Source organism: Polypterus senegalus, chromosome 1 (genome assembly GCF_016835505.1).
Source record: "Polypterus senegalus isolate Bchr_013 chromosome 1, ASM1683550v1, whole genome shotgun sequence".
Taxonomy (NCBI): Eukaryota; Metazoa; Chordata; class Cladistia; order Polypteriformes; family Polypteridae; genus Polypterus; species Polypterus senegalus.
Genome location: NC_053154.1, coordinates 84,628,735 through 84,652,498, shown reverse-complemented (window position 1 = coordinate 84,652,498; position 23,764 = coordinate 84,628,735). Strand labels below are relative to the sequence as shown.

The following is a 23,764-nucleotide window of genomic DNA, read 5'->3' as shown; positions in this document are numbered from 1 at the left end:
ATTTATAAGAGCTGGTTCTCATTTGCTGAGACTGATTGCTGTTACTCTGAATGTAATTATTAGCAACTGTTTTTGCTTTTATAATCTCTTGTTTTTTTAAGTAATTTACTGTCTGATGTTATGTGACTGTAGGCTGCAATGGATACATAATGGGACAGATGAAAGCAATTAAGATGGAGTCTGTGGGTCCATAAGCCTGCCGACAGCTAAAATGCTACCTTGAAGCTATGGCACAGTAGCAGTGGCATAATTGACACAATTTTGTTTCCGTATACATAGACACACTTAAAGTAGTTATGGCTATGCTTATCTATCACAACAATTAAGAATGTGACACAAATATATTCTACCATATCTTCATTAAAAACTCTTAAAATAGTATTAGAGTAGTCCACTTCCAGATTTAAATAATCATCATGTTTACACAACTGAAAGGTCAAAGACTTCAATCCAGAAGCCTGCTAAAAACATTATCTTTTCATGGCAAAAACATAGCCATCCAGTCAGACTGAGACAGAATGAAATGGCTTAAAGAAAATATTTGCCTGCTACATGAACAGTTGGCATATATTTAACGTAATTTAGAAATCCTTCACCAGGGAGAAACATGTTTTTTTGCAAGAGACTTGCAAACTTCAGTTTTAGTGATAACATGTCTGCTGCTTTTAATTTACCTTAGAGGCCATGCTACAGAATCACAAGAAATCGTTACAGTAGCCAATCATTAATTTGCTACTCACCCACATGAACCTACATTTTTCTGCTTTGTTGAATTATTTTCATGCGCACTTTTTCTGACTCCTAAAAGCAGGTAGTAGTATTTTAGGCATGTATGGATTGAAGTCCTTTGTATGGAACCTTTACAAAACTAATTTCCATATACAGTATCTACTGTTGTGAGAAGTCAAGCAAAATGACACCTTTTGTTGGCTAACATCTTGCCTGAAGAAGGGACCTGAGTTGCCTCGAAAGCTTGCATATTGTAATATTTTTAGTTAGCCAATAAAAGGTGTAATTTTGTTTGACTTCTCACCACGTTCATAATGGCTAACACAATACAACACCCTAGTACTACATATATCCACTCAAATACAAAAGTCAGGTTGCTTATCTAACATGTATATTTTTGAAATGTTGATAAAAAATGGAGATCTCAGCCAGAAACCAAATATACAATATATGCGGTAAGTGTGCAATATCCACAAAGGCACTGGCACAGGCAAGATAAAGAAACATGAGTCTAAATAATCTTTTAATTTAATTTAAGTCAGAATATAGTCCAATATTATGGGGGTTGAGCTCTGTTTTGATAAGTCTGGCTTGATTGTATGTAATGTTATTTTCTTCATTGTATAAGTTAGAGTTGATCGTGTGGAATATTATTTTCTTCAAATAAAATAAAAAAATAAATAAAAAACAAAAATAGGTCAAAAATTTATTATTAGATTGTGCCACATTCTGGCACAGAAACATTTTAATTTTGCTAAAACTTACGTTCTCACATTTTCTTTGGACTAGACACTGAAGGGTGCCTCTGCTACTAATTCGGGGAGCTAACTGTGTGGAAAAAATATTATATTTGACAGCCTTGGTGTGAAAAGAATAAGACTCCAGGGGCCTCATGTATAATGCCGTGCAAAGAACTCACACTATAACATGGCGTAAGCACAAAATCGGGAATGTGCGTACACACAGAAAATCCAGAAGCATAAATCTGTGCGTACGCAAACTTCCACGTTCCGCTACATAAATCCGGGTCAGTGTGAAAAGTAACGCACGTGCTGTCCCGCCCCAGTTCCTCCCAGAATTATGCCTCTTTGAATATGCAAATCAATATAAATAGCCCTTAAGCTCAGCCTTCTGTCAAAAGACAATGGCAAAAGCACGGGAGAAAATAGAAGAATTTCAGCGAATACCAAGTGGAGGCAAATAAAAACGTACTATTTGTTGGTTTAAACAGTGATATAATCAACAAAAGGAAGTTGATCGAGTGATAGAGTGTTGGAGAACTCGAAAGCTCAAGTTCACAAAATCGCACAGTGTCCGAAATAAAAAAGAAGTTGTCAGATATTACAGTTACTGTGAAAAGGCGAGTCGTAGCCCACCATCTGAGTGTCATATGAAAGCTTATTAGGGTACAGAGAAAAAAAAATAGGCAGTGGGAAAAAAGCACAAAATGTCAACTTTAATCTTGAGATTTCCACTTTAATCACGTAGTTTATTTTGTCATTAAAGTAGAACATCATAAACTTCATCTTAAAATCGTTTAATTTACTAGTTTCTCAAATCCCATCGTAACTAAAGTAGCACGTTAAATGCTTTGTTTTGTATTAGATCCTCTATGTGATCTATGTGTGTGAATCGTTATGTGCTACTGGGCTTTTTCTTCCTCTGACAGGACACAGAATCCATTACATTTGTGATATTACAGCTCTCTGAATAATTAAAATACTGAGATGCATACATGATATCATTTTCATGATAATTTGGCGTTAAATCATGTTATTAAGATGCTTGCTGCACCATGCGCGACCTTCGATGAAATAATTTATTGCAGCAGTACTGTCTCTTTCAAACATACTAACCCCTAATTCCTGTCCTTATTTTTCTTTCTCAAAATACCCAATCGCCACACAATCAGCTCTGTAATGGACATTAAGCCATCTGTAAGCTTAGAATGCCGATTCTTCAAAACTTTTAAGGAACATTGAAATATCTTCGTAGTACATGTTTAATTATTCCTTCCATCTATCCTTCCAGTGTCACGCCAGCACAAGCAATAATACAGCGCGAGGCAGGAACAACCCGTGAACAGAGCGCAAGCTCCTAGCTAGCGCTGCGGCACCGTGTCCTGGCATGTTTAATTATTAACAATATAGATTAATTAAATGAAGTTAAAGCTTTATCTGTATAATAAACATATTTTGCTGCATTTCATCTTAAAAATGATATCGTCATCATATGTAAATACGTGCTTTATAAAGTGACTGAGGTTGTGTAATATTATAACTGTAGTGCAAGTTTACAGTGAGGTAATTGTACTTATAAATACTAATAGTTGTACAAGGAGAAGTTGATGGACTGATTGAGTACGTTTATAGTTCTTGGGATGAAACTGTTTCTGAACCGCGAGGTCCGTACAGGCTTTGAAACGTTTGCCGTGTGAGAGCAGTTTGATAGACAGCATGGATGAGGCAGCATGTGCTTGATGCTTTATAGAGATAATTCTCTTTCTTAGCTTCTGTAGATCTTTGATTCCCCACTCAGAAACAGTGATATAAATACTCTGAGTGGTGCAATGAGAGTAATATGGAAAAAGATGATCTGCTGTTGAAACCTCTAACAAGAGCAGCTGAAAGAAGAAGAAGAAGAAGGAGCAGTGAGAGTAACAACGCTAAAGCAGCTATTGTATTTAGAATAGTTTGACCATTCCGTCGACCAAAAGGCATTCTCATTCTCATTATTATTATATTGTTACTGGTTAATTATAATCAGATGCATTAAACTAATAAGCAATATTAGGTGGAGTGGTGGCTCTGAGGCTAGTGATCTGCTTTGGCATTTGGAAGGTTGCCGGTTCAAATCCTGTAAATGCCAATAGGGACTCTGCTCTGTTGGGCCTTTGAGCAAGGCCCTTAACTTGCAATTGCTCAGCGCTTTGAGTAATGAGAAAAGAGCTATATAGATCCAAAGAATTATTATTAATATACGGTTAATTTTAGTGTATTTATAAAGCCGCGTCAGGGATGTGCATCTGAAAAAGAAATGGTAACCAAACAGGAACAGTAGCACTGCTTTGACGCTGGGTGCCGCCAGTCTGCAAAACCGAGTTGAGAACTTGCGTATGCCAGGGTATGTGGTACCGTGGAAATGTGTGCGGCTTTACGCCAAGTTTAGGTTTTGTACATCGCGATTTGATCGTGGAAGCGTTCGTACGCAACATTTTTGTGCATATGCACCATTTATACATGAGCTGCCAGGTGATGGGATCTTGTTGCGGATCGTGACACATACATCTTGTCACACACATGTGCATGGGAGGCAGTCTAAGGGTTTAGCTGAGGGTAAACTACAGAGACAGGGGTAGATGAATCAAACTAATGCCTTCTCTCCCTCTCTCACAGACCTTCAGAAGGGAAAACCACTTAAAACTCCACCTACTTCCAGTACTAGACCACGCCCATCTGACGACCTCATTTCCCTTCCTATCCCGCCTCTTCCTGCCAAGAAAATATAAAAACCAAACCCTCCAGTCACCAGATCAGTCAGTTTCAACTCAGTCTTTTATCAATACTCTCTGCCCATTGTTAGTGGTAGTGATAATATACGGGGTAGACTCCCCAAAATTGTATCATTGTTTTACTGTTTTGTTCACAAGCTTTAGGGATAAAAACTGTTTGTAGACCTGCTGATCTGCATTTTAAAGTTCTAGAACTACCTGTCCAAATGTGTGTCCAAGGTGGTTTGAATCTTCTGCTATGGTGCAGGCTTTATTTTAGCAGCATATGAGAGACAGATCTCTCTATATATAATAACGTGCCTACTTGTACAAAACTTTGTAGTTATTTATAATACAGTCAAACATAGAATATAGGCTAATAAAATTTTAGATTTTCTACTTATAAATACCTAGATAAAAATAAAGCTAAGATAACCTCAATAAAAGATCCCATTATCCGCTAAAATCAGGGTCCTGAGTTTGAGCACTTCCTTGTGCAGCTGAATTCTTAACTTCCTGACAGGCATATCTCAGGAAGTTTGAGTGGGTGGCCACACCACATCATTCCTCACTCACAACACAGGCACTCCACAGGTCGGTGTTCTGAGTCTAGTGCTGTACTCCCTCTACACGTATGGCTGCAAGGCTGAAAATTATGGAGGAATATTTCGGACAAAATGAAATAAATAAATAAATGCGTAAATAAATAAAAGTACTGTGAAATGTGAGCATAAATAAATAAATGTGTCATGAAATGAGAGCCTTAATAAATAAATATGTCATGAAATGAGAGCGTAAATAAATAAATGTGTCACGAAATATGTTTTTCGTTGCTTATTTATTTATTTCATTTTGTCCGTAACATTCCTGCAAACCGTCATGAAATACGGCTTGAAATAAAACTGTCACTTTCACTCGTCAAAGTTGAGAGGGTGGGCTCTAACACGCCCTCTAGTTACTGATTGGTGAATCGATAGCACAAGAGTTAATTAGAAAAATGCTTACTACTGCCGATGAAATGGACTCTGCCGAAGATATTACGTATTTCAGAGAGAGAATTGAAGATTTATCGGAAGAAATTAGAATGTTGGCGGCCCTTTTAGACTCCAATATAGATGAAACTGTTTTTGAAATTATCGAAGAACAGGTGGAACGGACTCTACTACACTCCAGTTCAGGTGATGCAGTACCCTGCTCTGGACGTCCATCCTTTGACATTCCAGCTGAGTCAATAGAACACCTTCTGTTATGCGGTTTAAAAGTACAACAGATTGCAGATCTGTATGATGTATCAGAGAAGACGATCACAAGGCGAATGAGCCAGTTTGATATACGGTAAGCTGCAACGGCTGTATTAGTTTAGGTACTTTGACATGGAATGCCCAAAGCAGCGTCAACTAATATTTTGAACTGAACAACTTTACCACTGATCAGAGCTGTACAGTTGTTTGAAAAAGTAGCTGCGAATATGCAACTGACTTTCTACTCGTAAAACAAGGGTCAAATACTCAGTTCTAAAAGGGCCGCCAACATTGTAATTTCTTCCGATAAATCTTCAATTCTCTCTGAAATACGTAATATCTTCGGCAGAATCCATTTAATCGGCAGTAGTAAGCATTTTTCTAATTAATTCTTGTGCTATCGATTCACCAATCAGTAACTAGAGGGCGTGTTAGAGCCCACCCTCTCAACTTTGACGAGTGAAAGTGACAGTTTTATTTCAAGCCGTATTTCATGACGGTTTGCAGGAATGTTACGGACAAAATGAAATAAATAAATAAGCAACGAAAAACATATTTCGTGACACATTTATTTATTTATGCTCTCATTTCATGACACATGTATTTATTTATGCTCACATTTCACAGTACTTTTATTTATTTACGCATTTATTTATTTATTTCATTTTGTCCGAAATATTCCTCCATAGAAAATGACTCTAGCATCATTGTCAAACTTGCTGATGACACATCTGTGGTAAGCCTGATATCTAACAAGAATTAATAGGCTTACCTGAATGAAGTGGAGGGTCTGCTATACTCGTGTCAGGACATCAGTCTGCTGCTAAATGTGAGCAAGATAAAGGAGTAGATTGTGAAATTTAGGATTAAACAGCAAAGGTACTACAACTCCTTAAGCATTGACAACAGTCAGGTGGAGAGGATGATAAGATACCTTAGTGCCTATATCATGGAGGACCTGACCTAATCCAAGCACATCAAAACATTGGTGAAGAAAGTGCAGCAACATCTTTACCACCTCAGATGCCAAAGGGATTTCAGTCTGCCCTCCCATTACTAAAGAATTCTACTAAGTTGTACCATTGAAAGTGCTCCGACAGGAGGCATTATTGTCTGGTTTGGGAACAGTGCTCAAATGGACCACAAGGCCCTGCAGTGAGTGGTGCAGACAGCTAAATGCATCAACATACATGCACTCCCTAACTTCCAGGATATCTCCACCATGCAATGTTGGACCAGGGAACAGAAAATTATCAATGATACCAACCATCCTAACAATGTCCTCTTTTCTTTGTTGTGGTCAGGTAAACAATAACTCTGCCTAAAGTCCAGTTTAGGAGAAGAAGCTTCTTTCTACAGTCCATAGGCATCTTGAATACTTAAAGTATCTAGAAATACATAATGCCCTATTGTTAACTCTCTTACATTAAGTTATTCAGTTTATTTATTTATTTTTATTGCAAAAATATAATTCCATTGATGATAGTTGGGTATTTATAAAGTTATGTATTGTCCCTTTATATTCTTCATAAAGGTGAAATTATTAGAATTGAACAACTAAACATTTCACTACATATTGTACTGTATGTATAATTTGTATGTGTCCCAATACATTTTGATTTGATTAGATCTGAATACTGTATGTATAATCATATGCGTTTCCACACAAAATATGTTACTTGAATACCAAGGTACACATAACTATTCAATCTTCTGTGTAAGCAACATTTATGTTTATTCCCATCAGCCCTATAGTATATCTTACATATTAAAATACTTAAGCAACTGGCATCTTCTGAAAACACAATTTATTTTGCCCAGTCAATTATTTTTTTTATTATGCATTTCTGATAAGAAAAACAATCAAAATCATTTTCCACGTCTTGATTTATCCTTTGCAACTACAAAACCTGAAATTTCAGAAAAGGCAGAAGGCTTTTGAGAACAATTATATTTTTGTCTATATGTTTGGCTGCATATTTATTTATTTATTTATTTATAATTCTATATAAGCACACTGAGACTGAACATTATGTAAGAATTATAACATAGATTAGTTATAACATACAGTAATATTATAACATACAGACAAGCAGTCCTCCAAAGACAAGGCAGTCGCGATCCAGTGTATCATCTCATTGGGCGTGATTCACCCATATAGTTGAATAAGGCAGTTAAGAAAAATAGAAGGATTACTAATTTTAATTTTAAAAAGATTTTACTGTTCACTATTGCAATAACGTGTGTGTTCATATCACCTTTGGTATTCAAAGAAATAATGTTTGCTCCATACTTCATAAGCAATAATGAGACTACAAATACCAACTCTTAACTAGCATGATGACTGTGTTTTTACAAAGTTTATGTTGTAAAAATCTTTTATAAAAATGTGTGGAAACCAATAGAGCAAATGGTCTTACTTCACAAGGCATTTATAAATTGTGTTTAAGCTTTCGAACAGATGGGATATTAGCTTTAATAATGTACATCTTCAGTCCTGGCAAGACAGCGACACATCATCAAATAATGCTGTTGTGTCTCTTATTTTATAATGCTAGTGCCAACATACAGTATAAATTTTAGTAAAAACAGCTGTAGTTTTCATCTCTTATATATGAGCGTTTTCTCTCATTTCATTTCATTGACACAAGATGCAATATTAAACTTGTGAGTAAAATAAGTTTTATGCTCTTGGAATATCTGATCTGGCTGAAAATAAGGTAATTGTGCATTAAAAATAAATGTAATGCTTTATTTTAATACATTTCCTTAAGAAGTATTTCACTTTGCAGCACTTGGGGTCAGGTCTGAGATCTTCTAGTTAATACTATGAGAAAGACAAAGCTTAATCCCACAGACGCCGGAGAGGGTCACCATCTCTAAAATGTCTCAGTTGATCCACACAGGTTTGGAAATATTGTCTCTTTCTTACGAAAAGTATGAAGGAGGTTGTGTCGCCCTGAAAAAGATGCCAATTGATGTTTCATCTGCTGCTAAGAATACAACTTTTTTGTAGCAGAGAGGAACTTACTTTAGGAGTTGTGGTTTGCTTCCCACACAAATGTGTTGTGTCACTTGTGCTTACACTTTTGCTTCAGAAATTGTATCCCATCATTTCTTTAATTACTTTCTTTTTTCACAGTCAGTGTCTTTATTCCCTTTGCCCTCTGCTTTATTAACCTAATCTGAGTAAAGTAAAAGAAAACACTCTTGGATAAAGTTCATTGCATTTTCCCACAGCTAGAGGAGCCACAGGTTCAGGAGGTGATTTCCTTACATTCTGGAGATCTGTTCTCATAGCTCATTCAGTGCCCATGTGCATCATGGTGGTGGTTGTGGACTTGGGGGTAGTTTATCATTAATGTAGTTTCGTAGTGTTTCCTGTGGTCTGTTAATTTTCCAACTGCAACCAGATGTCACTTCTTTTCCTATGAATGCCTTACAGTAGAATAATGAGATGTGGGATTCAGAAGAACAATGGAGACTTGAACAGTTCCTTTCACTTGGGCACCTTTCTGCTTTGTGTATCCATCTGTCTTTGAATTTACTGTCTTCTAAATAGTTCACTTTATCTTCTACTTTTCATGTCTTCCTATAACCTCTTTTTTTACCTACCTCTTAAATATTGTTCTTCTTTTTCAGCTTTGCCTAGCTTCTTTCACCCTTTACTCATCTTCTTGACGGTCAGAATTTTAACTTACTGAGAGCTTTCAATATTTGCCACAGCCTTGAAACCACAACTATAACTTGTATTGATTTGTCTTCTTCTTTTTATATAGATGGACCTGTTCAAGACGAGATGCGTCATTGTTGAACTGTTTATCCAAATGACCCTCTTTGAGGCGGTGTGGCCATTGAACCAGAATGACGTCAATGTTTGCAGTGTTTGGGAAAGGTAAGCAGTGACTGATCAATGAGTCTGACATATGTTGGAGTGTGGATGGTCAGGATTATGGACATATTGGTGGAGTTTGATTGTGACTCTTAACAGAAAGAGAGAAAATTGGTGGAAATATAGTGTTGCTTTTGCAAGCACAAAATGTTCATTTGCTACAAAATGATGGACAATTCTCTCAAACTTCCTCCTGGTTTGTGGCAGTGTTCAATTTAATAGTTTGTCACCCTTGAAGACTGTCAGAGTATGATGAGGTGCCTGGACCTCAGACTTGTTATTAAATGGCTCTGAATTTCATTATACCCCCATTTCTTTGTTACATTTAAAGAGATTTATTGTTAGATTGAACTAACAACCTTGCAGTTTAAAGTTCAGTACTTTGGTCACCAAGCTGTGGTATCTGTATAGTAGCTTATCAAATTAACCCTTATATTTGTATTTAGGATTCTTTTGCTATTTAAGACAAAACCACACAGCATAAAAAACACTTTAGAAAACGTAAAGACATGGCATTTGGTATGTTATTTCACCTGACCATTATTTAAATATTTTAAAATTTGGAGCATTTTTCACATATATATATACACACACACAGTGCATCCGGAAAGTATCACTTTTTCCACATTTTGATATGTTACAGCCTTATTCCAAAATGGATTAAATTCATTTTTTTCTTCAGAATTCTACACACAACACCCTATAATGACAACGTGAAAAAAGTTTACTTGAGGTTTTTGCAAATTTATTAAAAATTAAAAACTTGAGAAAGCACATGTACATAAGTATTCACAGCCTTTGCCATGAAGCTCAAAATTGAGCTCAGGTGCGTCCTGTTTCCCCTGATCATCCTTGAGATGTTTCTGCAGCTTAATTGGAGTCCACCTGTGGTAAATTCATATGATTGGACATGATTTGGAAAGGCACACACCTGTCTATATAAGGTCCCACAGTTGACAGTTCATGTCAGAGCACAAACCAAGCATGAAGTCAAAGGAATTGTCTGTAGACCTCTAAGACAGGATTGTCTCGAGGCACAAATCTGGGGCAGGTTACAGAAAAAATTATGCTGCTTTGAAGGTCCCAATGAGCACAGTGGCTTCCATCATCCGTAAGTGGAAGAAGTTCGAAACCATCAGGACTCTTCCTAGAGCTGGCCAGCCATCTAAACTGAGTGATCAGGGGAGAAGGGCCTTAGTCAGGGAGGTGACCAAGAACCCAATGGTCACTCTGTCAGAGCTCCAGAGGTCCTCTGTAGAGAGAGGAGAACCTTCCAGAAGGACAACCATCTCAGCAGCAATCCACCAATCAGGCCTGTATGGTAGAGTGGCCAGACGGAAGCCACCTGTGACCCTTTAGTTAGGATATAGCAGGTTGGATAATGGACGGATGGATGGATATATATATTGTAACAAAGTCACTATATTGGTGCCTGACCTGACACAGACTCACACCAGAGGCCCATTAAAATAAACCAAAATGATTTTATTTTTCTTCGTCTGTGGGTTACGCCTTCCCTGTACACACAGACACACCACAGTTCCAAAGCACCACACAAAACACCACACTCTTCTTCTTTAACCACCACTCTTTTCCATCAAGCTTCATCCTCCTCCTCCTGACTGTGGCCTCCGGAGTGGTGACTGTCAGCTCCTTTTATAGCCCACCCGGAAGTGCTGCAGGCGCTCATTGACCTACTTCCAGCTGCACCGCCGGATGTGGCTGCGTTCCTGCCGAGATGGGCTTGTTAGGCAGTGCAGCTCTCCCTGGCAGTGGCCATGGAGCCCAATGGGAATGAGCTCCAGGGTTACAAAATATTGGCCCTGATGCAACCCAGGGGGGCTGCCAGCAAGTGTTCTGGGGGACATAGTGTGCATCCCATGACTGCTCCAGTGTCAAAGGGGCGTCCTGACCGGGCATGGGTCCCGGCCATCTGCCACTATATATATATATATATATATATATATATATTTGCAGCTGGAGATCCACAAAGGGAGAAAATGAATAACGTATCATAAAGTACTTTTTATTCTTCAGCTTTCAGCCCCTGCCAGGGGCCTTCATCAGAGGATAATGCTTAGACTTACAAGAATCAAAGGTAATATATTGCAAAAATTACATGGAGGGGGATCTTGCTAAGTCAGTGTGATCATAGGTATTGGTTGTAACCAGAACCCCCACCCTACCTGGTACAGTGGAACCTTGGGTCACAACCGTAATTCGTTCCCAAACTCTGGTTGTAACCCGATTTGATTGTGACCCAAAGTAATTTCCCCCCATAGGATTATATATAAATAAATAAATAAATATGTTCCAGACCGTACAAACTGTATGTAAATGTATTTTTTTAAAGATTTTTAAGCACAAAAATAGTTAATTATACCATAGAATGCACAGCATAATAATAAACTAAATGTAAAAACATTGAACATCACTGAGAAAACCTTGAACAGAGTAAAGTAACATTGCAAGAATTCACGCTATAGCTTTACGAACCGCTCGCTGTAAACACTTTTTTTAATGAGTTTTAAGCACAGGGAAAAAAATGAACATTTGAAAAATCTATAATTTATACAAAAACTAACCATAAACAACCAAGAAAACTAACCTTGCATGAGTCGAGTTCTGGCATGAAGGAAGTGAGGAGAAACTGGGTGGGGAGGAGTTTACAGTTTTGAGATAAAGTCCCTCTGTGCGATGCACGTCTGATCAAGAACAATGTACTGTGGAGAGACTGAACACATGCGTAAATCACCGGTGTATACAAACTGGAAGGTAAACGAAATAGAGCACAATGAGCTCACAGAGAATGCACAGGAAGAGATTGAACACATGTGGAAATCATCGGCGCATACGAACCGGAAGGGAAACTGACTTGTTCGTCACCCGAGTGTGTGGTCATGAACAGATGCAAAAGTTTGGCAAACTTTTTGGTTGTAATCCGATTTGTACGTATTCCGGGATGTTCGTGACCCGTGGTTCCACTGTACTTACTTCCTTATCACCACAAGGTGTCTGAAGGTGCAGCACGTACCCTGGCCAAGGCAGGCATCAGAATAGCACACAAACCCACGAATAATCTGTGCACAGTCCTCTTTAATGCTAAAAACAAGAAATCGACAGCAGAAACACAAAACACAGTTTATAGCCTTCCATGCAGTTCTTGCCCAGCGGTATACATAGGACAAACATCAAAAAGAATCGCAACACATAATCAAACGAGAACGCCATCAACAAACTTTTGGACATAAATCCAGCATATGCAAACTTAAGAAGATCATGTTCATAATAAATAAAACTTTACAACCAATACCCCCACTCCTGATCTCACTGACTTAGCCAAATACCCCGCCACCCCCCTCCACGTAATTTTTGCTATATATTGTGGTTGATTTTTGTAATTCTAAGTATTATCCTCTGATGAAGGCCCCTAGCATGGGCTGAAAGTTCAGGAATAAAAATTACTTTATGATACGTGATTCATTTACTCCCTTTGTGAATCTTCAGCTGTAAATATGCAAACCGTATCACAGACCTTCTCTTCGATAGACAATAACTTCTTTCAGGGTAAATTTGAAACAGTAAATTAATCACAATGTTTTTTTTTAAGATAGAAGATCTAGAAAATGTGTCATTTTTTTTCAAATGGGAAGTTTTATAATTTGTAAAAGAAAAAAAAACAGTGTTATAGATTTGTAGGGTTATAGGATCATTATAATCCTGGAGTTAAGTTTCCAGTCACATAATGTCAATGATGAGTTCTGGTATCAGGCATGGTAGATTTCCGCAGAAAAAGAAAACTGGTGATACAAACTAATGCAGTAGCCACTAGGTGGTGTTTGGTAGACAGCTAAAGTGGAGTTAATTTAACTTCAAGGACAAAAGGAAGGCTGTAAATCCCGTATTGCTTATCTATAAATTTAATAATTCTTTATGATTTAATATTTTTGGTCAAAAATCATTTAAGTATGACCCATTTGCAAAGCCTCAAGTGTAAATAGAAATGGTCATCTCTACTCCTTGCACCTGAGATTCACACTCTGTAGTCCTGTTTGTCTCCATTCATTTTTATAATCTGCTTTTACAGCTTCTCCACACTTGTAAAGGAGTCTTATGCACACCCCGTGGATCACGTGTATGAAGAGCCATGTGCAGACACATGGAACAGGAAATGTACACGGCACATGTGAGTAGACTGTATCTAAGAAAAACTAATTTATAGATGTTTATGTGTTTATATCCTTTCTGTTTCATTCATTCACTCCAGCACTTTCAAATATTACACCTGTTAGATCTTTTTCATTTACATTTGTGTGCTCCTGCAGTCTTTATGCAGTAAATCATGTTTTCCACTAATGTAATGCTAAAGCATTAGTACATTTATCAATTTGTTATTTTCTAGGTAAAAAATCCTGGTTTCTACAAGGAATGTGCACTATATCAAGAAAAAAATGAGACTCAAATTGTTTGAAAAAGTAGCAGAAATAATATTTGTATGTAAGGTTACTGAGGCGACTTGGTGATAGAGCAAGGAGTGCAGTCATTTGAAAGAACCTCAGAGTAGACCTACTGCTGCTCTAAATCGTGAGGAGCCTGCTGAGGTGCTCTGGGCATATAATGTGCCCCTGAACTCTGAGGAATGAGGCACAACCAACTGAGAGGAGTCACACAGACAGACACAGCTGTGGGAATCACAACTGTAGACTGGACTTTAAGCATCTGGGAAATCCCCAAGAGGAGATGGGAAAAGTTGCTGAAGACAGAGTAATCTTGTCTGTTCATTTTGGCATGTCGCCACTGTGACCCTCATAAGGAAAATTAGCTTAAAAAAGATCTTGGTGCCTCCATATTGAGGTTTCCTGCTGACATAAAGTACAAATGTTTCTAAATTTAAAAATGACATTTTGACCCCCCTGAAGCTAAACCACAACAAAATGATTAAATGTTTAACATGAATGGCAGCATGGTGTCTCAGTAGTAGTGCTGCTGCCTCACAGTAAGGGGACCAAGGTTCATGTCCTGGGTCCTCCCTGCGTGGAGTTTGAATGTTCTCTCCATGTCTGAATGGGTTTCCTCTGGGTGTTTTGGTTTCCTCCAACTGTCCAAAGACATGCAGGTTAGGTGGATTGGTGACACTAAATTTGTCCTAGTGAATGTGTGTGTGTGTTTGCCCTGTTCAGGGTTGTGAATGTGTGTGTGTGTGTTTGCCCTGTTCAGGATTTGTTCCTACCTTGTGCCCTATGCTAGCTGGAATTGGCTCCAGCACCCCCCGTGACCTGTTCAGGAACAAACAGGTTAGAAAATAACATGACAGTTAAAGCCACCTGAAGTTAAACCACAACAAAATAAATATTTGACATGAAACACTTTAATGTGTGGGGCAGTGTTAATGGCAAAACAAAATTAAATACATTTACTCAAAAAGATCTATATAGTTCTGTAAATAAACATGACATATGAATACTTTTATATAATTAATAATAAGATCATAGCAATAAACTGACAGACTGGTGTCTCCATTTTGCCTCCATTTTGCTGCTGCTGCATGAGCACACACAGCTCCGTCATTTATCAGAAAACAACCACTGTGAAGCAGAGCACAGGGGATCACATCATGCTCTGATAATCTCTAGACACTAGCAGTTTGGCTTCTTCAGTATTCTTTATTGTGCCTTTGCTTGCACCGCTTTGACAAAACAGTTTACTGGTAAATTCCAGGACTCAATTGCATGAGTAAAAGAAGCTGATCTACAACTATCAGGGTGCAAGATAACATTTCCATTTTGAATTGTATTTGCATTGTGAATTGTTAATTTCAAGCACCCATCCTTGATGCTTCACGCACTCACTAGCCAGCAGCCATACCGCATGCACTTCAGAACAGATCATCCACGTGGAGCTAAGCATGTTTAGGCCCAGCCAGTACTTGGATGGGAGACCAACCAGGAGAAACCTTGGGCTGCCACTTGAAGAGGCGTTGGTGAGGTCACTGGGGGTGCCTACCCTGTGGTCTGAATGTGGATCCTAATGCCCCAGTGCAGTGGCGGGGACACTGTGCTGTAAAAATTGCACTGTCCTTCGGATGAGATGTAAAACTGAGGTCCTGACTCTCTGTGGTCATTAAAGATGCCTGGGCATCCTTCATAAAAAGTAGGGTGTATCCCGATGACCTGGCTAAATTGTCCAGTACGATCGGGTCATTCTGGCCTCCTAATCACCCCCTGTCTCTGATTGGCTGACTATCTCTCTCCTCCTTCACCTCCTAACAGCTAATGTGTGGTGAGCATACTGGTGCAAACTGGCTGCCGTCCAGATGGATGCTGCACATTAGCAGTGGTTAAAAGTGACTCTCCAGTCACTATATAAAAACACTTTGAGTGATGAGAAAAGCACTATATAAATGTAAAGAATTATTATTAACTAGCAAACTACCCGCGCTTCGCAGCAGAGAAGTAGTGTGTTAAAGAAGTTATGAAAAAGAAAAGGAAACAATTTAAAAATAATGTAACATGATTGTCAATGTAATTGTTTTGTCACTGTTATGAGTGTTGCTGTCATATATATATATATATATATTGTGAAACCTGGCCCCGGCACAGACAGACGGACAGCATATTTTTGCCCAACACACTGTTTATTTACACACTATTTACAAGTTAGAAAAGTCTCGTGCACTCACAACCCCAGCGCCCTTGGCACTGATTCCCCCAAAGTCCAGGGCCCACAGTCTCTGTGCCTTTGTCCTGGCCGCCTCCCGTCCTCGCTCTCCAGCTCCGTCTGCTTCCTCCCGACTTCCACCAATGACTGGAGGGAGGCGGCCCCTTAAATAAGGCTCCCGGATGAGCCCCAGGTGTTCCGTCTTTAGCCACGCCCAAGCGTGGCGGAAGTGTCGGCTGTCTTCCTGGCAGCTCTCCGGGTGCCACACAAGTCTTCCCCGGCACTTCCTGGTGTGGCGGAAGTGCGGGCTCCCGCATAATTAGGCACCGGGCGCCGCCTGGCGGTGGCCACGGGTCCCTACAGGGCTGGGCTTCAAAGCCCTGTACCCGAGGCCCCCTGCCTAACCAGGACGGACGCCCCACTCTGTCTGGAGGAGGCACTCGCCCTCCTCCGGTCCTCCAAGGCGTCCCGGCCGGGCTCCCGCCCCGGCCGGCAACCGCACGGGATAAACCGGCATCGGGGCGCCGCCTGGCGGTGACCACGGGCCCCTACAGGGAAGGGCTTCCATGCCCTCAACCCATGGCCCCCAACAGAACCAGGACGGACGCCCCCTCGCGGTCTGGAGGAGGCACAAGCCCTCCTCACGTCCTCCTGGGCGTCCGCGGGGCCACAGTGCCCCACCGCTAGCGAGGACACGTGGGTCCGAACGGCACAACCCGAAGGGCAGCACGTCCCCAGCGAGGGTCCTACTATGTCCCCAGGGTCCAACACGGCACCCTGGGACATCTGTCTTCGGCACCCTCGCCAGCGCAAACGTCCCCTGTGGTCTGCGCCGCTCTCGCCCCCGCTGTTCCCCCCAGCGGGGTCACTGTAGGCCTCCCGGCGTGGAGCACTCCGAGCGCCCGCTTCCAGGAGGGCAGGTCCCTGTCGGCGCCGGGCCTCAGCGCTCGTCGGGCTTCGGCCTGTAAAATAAAGGAACAGAGGGCCAGAAGCACAGCCAGGACACTCACCCCGAGCGCCCCGTCGGTCTCCGTATCGACCGTGCTCCTGCCCCCCTCCGACAGCCTCCAACTTGCCTGCTTAAGTCTTCCGCCGCAGGTTCCATGCCCGTCCGCTCGTAGGCCTCGGCACCGCTCTCGCAGGCAGCTCGCCCAGCCGCCCAGGGGATCTCCTCTGTCCATCCAGAGGGCGGCCCTTCTCCGGACACGCGCACCCAGCGCCGCGTCCTCTCCTATCGGAGGAACCGGCATTCACCCTTCGGTTCCTCCTTTTCTTGGACGCGCTGACGGTCTGGGTCTGAGCACAGCAAAAGCTCAAATCCAGCCCTGTCTGCGTCCAGGCAGAGCGACAGGAGACAGCTGCAGGCTTGAAGCGCAGGCGCTAGGACCCAGGGCACTCAGCAGCCCCGATCCTACCAGCCCTTGCGTGTTCGAGCTCCTCGCCTCGCTAGCTGTCTGCACCGCCGCATCCGCTGTTGGGAGGTCGCCTACTCGGAGCCGGTCGTCCCGTAATCGGTCACGCCATGTTCGCGAACCCCCACTTGCTCTACGGGAACGGCAACACTCACCACTCCCGCCGTGTTCTGCCTGCCTCCGGTTCCAGCGCCGCGCCGATCCTCCGTCTCACTCGGTGTCTTTCTCGACGCGACCGCCATCTCCATCAGCTGCTCACACTGAGCGGCGAGAACACGTAGCAGCTCCTCTAAGGACGGCTTGGCGGGCCGAAGGGACTCCTCCGACGCACGCCGAGCCGCTGGTGGAGAGAGAGACAGGCGTCGGTGGGCTTACCTGTCCATCAGCTCCACGCGACGCCTGCCTCCTCTGGGCCACTCCCTCTGGCCCAATCGGGTCTCGGTTTGGCACGAGACTGGCATTCCTTGGGCCGCCTCTATCCAATCATCGGCGGCACGCAAGACACACCGCCAATCCCGTGCCTGTCAGCGGGCGGGACATCCGACCCGCGGCCATCTTGCCTTCCCTGCTCCGAGTGCGGAGACGTGCCTCTTCGCCGCGTTGTGGCTGCGGCGATTCCTTGAGCCGCAGCGGCTCCGTTTCCGCAGCCTTCTTTGCTGCCGCCGTCGCCGCGCTGCCGACAGCCCGTGGCCCGGCGTGCTCCTGCCACGGACGCGGATCCGGTTCGTCCCTCCCTGTAAGGATAGAGGTAAGACCGACCCCGAAGGGCCGATGATTGCAGGGCAGGGCACTTACCTCCCGGATCCGCCATGCCGAGGCCCCGCCGTGTGGCCTTCGTGCTGCCACGCCGGCCTGGCTGTCCGTCTCGACAGCGCGACTGGAGCCCGCTGCGCTCCGGCGATGTCGGGTTCTCCTCCGCACTCGGGGAAAGCCATTCCGCTGTCCGGAGGCGGTTTCTGGGCGAACGCCCCGCTGGTCAGGCACGGGCGCTCCGCTGCCAGTGTGTGGGTCCGCTGCTGCGCGGGCCGTTCACAGAATATTTTTGTTTGAACTCAGGTCCTGCCGACTCACGCCACTGTGAAACCTGGTCCCGGCACAGACAGACGGACAGCATATTTTTGCCCAACACACTGTTTATTTACACACTATTTACAAGTTAGAAAAGTCTCGTGCACTCACAACCCCAGCGCCCTTGGCACTGATTCCCCAAAGTCCAGGGCCCACAGTCTCTGTGCCTTTGTCCTGGCCGCCTCCCGTCCTCGCTCTCCAGCTCCGTCTGCTTCCTCCCGACTTCCACCAATGACTGGAGGGAGGCGGCCCTAAATAAGGCTCCCGGATGAGCCCCAGGTGTTCCGTCTTTAGCCACGCCCAAGTGTGGCGGAAGTGCCGGCTCCCGGGATAATTAGGCACCGGGCGCCGCCTGGCGGTGGCCACGGGTCCCTACAGGGCTGGGCTTCAAAGCCCTGTACCCAGGCCCCTGCCTAACCAGGACGGACGCCCCACTCTGTCTGGAGGAGGCACTCGCCTCCTCCGGTCCTCCAAGCGTCCCCGCCGGGCTCCGCCCGACCGGCAACCGCACGGGATAAACCGGCATCGGCGCCGCCTGGCGGTGACCACGGGCCCCTACAGGAAGGGCTTCCATGCCCTCAACCCATGGCCCCCAACAGAACCAGGACGGACGCCTCGCGGTCTGGAGGAGGCACAAGCCCTCCTCACGTCCTCCTAGCGTCCCGCGGGCTCCAGCGGGGCCAATATATATATATATATATATATATATATATATATATATATATATATATATATATATATATATATATATATACCTGTATATATATATACACACACACACACAGATTAACATATATACATATAAACATATCTACATATACATACATATACACATCTACATATATGCATAGATATACACATATCAACATATATATACACATACATACATATACATATACATAAAATACCCACGCTTTGCAGCGGAGAAGTAGTGTGTTAAAGAAATAATGAAAAATAAAAGGAAACATTTTGAAAAATAACGTAACATGATTGTCAATGTAATCAATGTAATTGTTTTGTCACTGCTATCTACATCTAAATATCTATATCTATATATATATATATATATATATATATATATATATCTCCTTTGGGGTGCGAGCAGATGTTGCCGTGGGTGCCAGAATCCATCAAAGAAGAAAAATGAAAAACATTATTTGTACAAAATCTTAATTTATCAATCCATTCCTAAATAATTAAATGGGCAGGCTATTTCGTATCAGTGCAATACGCTGTTTGTTAAAACGTATGACTCCCGCTCTTACGTGCACTTACTGAAGTGCTGCATGGGTATCATGAAAAATCGTATCTGTTCAAGTTCTATTTAAATTTTAAATATAAGTAATTTTTATTTAGTCGACAGAAATATGTTTGATAGGAATGTAAGTTAAATTTAGTCATCATTGCATAAAGTTTTCTTCACCATAGAAAGTTAAAGACTAAATTCAACTTACATTCCTACCAAAGATATTTCTGTCGACTAAATAGAACCTTCTTATATCCAAATTCGAGCTATTGAGCTGTCGCCTGCCTGGATAAGTCACCCTAGCTTCACTCTTACTTTTTTACCGTTCATTTAATCATGGCTAGTCACGAAAAAATTAGAACATGGAAGGAGGATTACACTGAGTATGGCTTTACCAAAACAATTATTGATGGCGAATAAAGTATCCATTATTCATAAAGCTTCAATTGGTGATCTGTTTTTCTGCGTTAATCTCATATTTTTTCATAGTTCTTCTCAAACCAAGGGGGTGCGAGGGTAAAATGAATCGGGAAGCGCTGATATATATATATTGAATATATTGAAATAGTTTTACTGTAAAATAATGCAAACAGTACGCGGCACGTGTTTCGCCCTAATTCTGGGCTCATCAGGCATACACACGCACTGCACCCCCTCTCGGGAATCAAACCTCAGCGCTAGAGGCAAAGCCTCTCGTGTTGCGCCACGGTGTGTGGTTCATTTATTTGACAGTATGTAGATCGGGGTGTGATATATATATATATATATATATATATATATATATATATATATATATATATATATATATATATATATATATATATATATATATATATATATACTCCTGTAACCAAAATAAATTCCTTTATTTTATAGACAAACCAGGGATGGACAAGTTCCTTTCTACAGCAGCCACAGCCGCAACAAACATAAAAAACATCAATAATAACTCATAAACTTGCAATATAATTTACGATAAAAATTCGGATTATTTGTAAACAAAATCCATCCTCCTCTCTTTCCTTTAAAAACAGTTCAATTACTCTGTCGTACAGATTATCCGTGCGCTTCAGTTCCATCAAACCCTCACTTTCTATCGCCATCGAAGCTAATGCTGAAAGGCAAACCAGCCCCATGGTATTTTTGGCATAAGTTTGATTTCGCTTTATGGCTGAAAATGTCCGCTCGACAGAAGCAGTGTACACAGGAATGCTCACCGCCAAATATACCAATGTGAACAGCTGCCCCATGCTCTCATTCAGATTTTTCTGATGAAGGAAGTCTAGGAGATCAGTGGGAGATTCTCCTGCAAAATCATCCATGGCATACATTGCAGTCAGTTCTGTTTTTAGCCAAGACAGATCAAAAACGCTCCGTGGCTGTTGTGTTAAAGTGGAGTAGGCCGCATGCGTGAAATTTTTCATGTATTCCCGAAACTTCTGGGGCTCGAGGAGTGTGACAAACATCAGGTTTTCATGGTTTTTAAAATCTGGTCTGTGTCTGGCAAATAATATTGTCCAGAATCCTGCCATGGAGTTGGCCGTAGTGCACGGGACGATCTTTGCGATGCGTTCAATGGCCTCGTAGAGTTCCTCATATCGGTTTCTATCCAATCAATGGGTCTGAATATGGTGACGTTGCCGTACGCCTGCTAAAGGGCCCTACTGACACCAACTCAAAATCTGATTGTTTGCAGCAACCGGTTAATCGACATTTATTCTGTGTTAGAGTGCCTCCACAACAGATTGTGAAAGCCTCTCTGCCTGGCAACAAATGACGGCTGAAATGTGATTGGTTAAATATCTTAATACGAAACTCTGCTTCCCACAGCTATCGAGCTGCATTCTATTACAGTATATGTGGCCGAAAATACGTTCCAGTTATGACCATTATGCGTAGAATTTCGAAATGAAACCTACCAAACTTTTGTAAGTAAGCTGTAAGGAATAAGCCTGCCAAATTTCAGCCTTCTACCTACACGGAAAGTTGGAGAATTAGTGATGAGTGAGTGAGTGAGTGAGTGAGTGAGTGAGTGAGTGAGTGAGTGAGTGAGTGAGGGCTTTGCCTTTTATTAGTATAGATTTCACCTACTTACATTTTGATGTTTATTTCACACACTTACTTTTCATTTTTAACTTTATTCACCCATTGTTGTTTAGTTGAGCATTTATTTTTTAACAATTTCACAAAAAATTAATGTTAATTTAATGGACTATTTTTTACTTTTACAAGCCCGTTTTTTATTTTATGCAGTTTTTTGTTATTTTGTTATATATATGTTATTTCTTTCCCCATGTTATCCTTAGGAGCCACCATATTAAGCACCTAGTTGCATGAAGACTGGACCTATTTTAAGTAGTTTTTAATGTTTTGGGGAATTCTAAAACTCCAATGTCATTTCAAAGGCAGTGTCTTTCGAACACATGTTACATCTGCTCCAGACCTTTACTTTATGCATAGTGCTGGAGAAGCCTAGGTGTACACACAGTCGGCTCTTCCATCACATGTCCTGTCAAGAATTGGAAAGGTGATATTTACAGAGCTAAGCCAGGAGAAGCACATAAAAAATGAAACCAAAACAAATAACAATAAACTTAGCTACCAATACTGAATGAGAAACAAGAATTGTTGAAAAAACAGGCAAAAGGTCAAACCAAATGAAACTCATGAGAAGCAATATACCAAAAGATTTAGTTTAAGTACTTTTTTTTTTAGAATGTTTCTATCCACAGATCAGATAATGAAAGAAACCCCCAGTTGACTTTTTATATCGTTGTGTTGATTACCCACAGTCACAACCCTAGAAGCCACACCTCTAGCAATGCAGGAAGTGGCGCCATCAATAACTCTCAAAAAGATGGTGAAGAAGGACCTACAAGTAGCATTCAAAATGGTGAAAAATAAACGTGAATAAAATGTTCACCCCTGAGACTCCTGTTTCTCAATAAAATGCGGAGAACAACTGACTCTTTTTACTCTTTTCATAGAAAAGACAGTGACTTCCAGTATGGTGTTACACATTGTTATCCTGACCCCATCTAATTTCCCTGCTAGTATGTGCTGGTCAACATGGTTTGATGATGCCACAATGATAACATAAGCCCAAAACAGTAGATATTTATATTAACATTTTAAAAGGGATACTCACCAAGCCACAGCTATACGTCATTACCTTGTCCATTAAAATCTCCAAGAGGAGAAGAAACAAGATGCCCCTCAGAAACTGTTGCTTCCTGTATCTATGTACATCAATAAACAGATCCTATAAGGAATCTATCTGTTTTCATGCATTATATTATTTGAAAATTCTTATATGGTCTTTGTGTTACCAACACACTATAAAATAAATAGCTGATGTACTGACAAGAGTTTCGGATTTTTGTCTTAGCCTACTGCAGGCAAAATTATACAGTAGTAGTATGACTCCCTCTTGCTTGTTTCTTTATCTTGATCTCTGTTACTTCTGATGCTTTCACCTTATAATCATTCTTGCACGTATTTTAACTTGCTTTGTAAGTTGCCCTGAATATGGAGTTTGTACTTTTCTTTCAATGCATTCTCATTTGGTCCTTTAACTTCCTCACTTATCCTAAAAATGTGTATTTTAGATTGATTTCCGAATCAAATATGTCCTCATTGTGCATGTGTGAGGGTGTCTTGCAGTGGACTGGCACTCAATCCAAGGATGGACCTTACATTATACCTAAAGCTGTCAGAATAGGTTGTGGCTCAACAATACACTGTAAAATAAATTAAGGGAACTCAGTGAAATCAATGGGACAATGACTAAACCAACTGTTATCTAATATGAAGCTGATTTAAATTAGGTGTCAGAGACGACTGGGGAGGCAATCCGGCCGGGACGCCCAGGAGGACCGGAGGAGGGCTTGCGCCTTTCCGAGACCATGTGGGGGCGACCGCCCTGGTTGCTTTGGGGACCACGGGTAGGGAGCTAGGAAGCTCAACCCCGGAAGTGCTGGGGGGAAGAAGACTGGGGACACCCGGAGTGCTTCCAGGTGCACAGTCAGC

General features: G+C 41.6%; 1 protein-coding gene across 2 annotated transcripts in view; it reads left to right on the top strand.

The window, feature by feature from the left end:
• The window catches only part of pear1 (platelet endothelial aggregation receptor 1), a 146,210-nt gene that overhangs the window by 56,650 nt on the left and 65,796 nt on the right, over positions 1 to 23,764 (top strand). For both annotated transcript variants that reach the window (XM_039752634.1, XM_039752625.1), the window contains exons 2-3: positions 9,240 to 9,355; positions 13,440 to 13,538. In XM_039752634.1, coding sequence (XP_039608568.1) covers positions 9,240 to 9,355; positions 13,440 to 13,538 — 215 coding nt within the window. The remainder of the gene's footprint in view (positions 1 to 9,239; positions 9,356 to 13,439; positions 13,539 to 23,764) is intronic.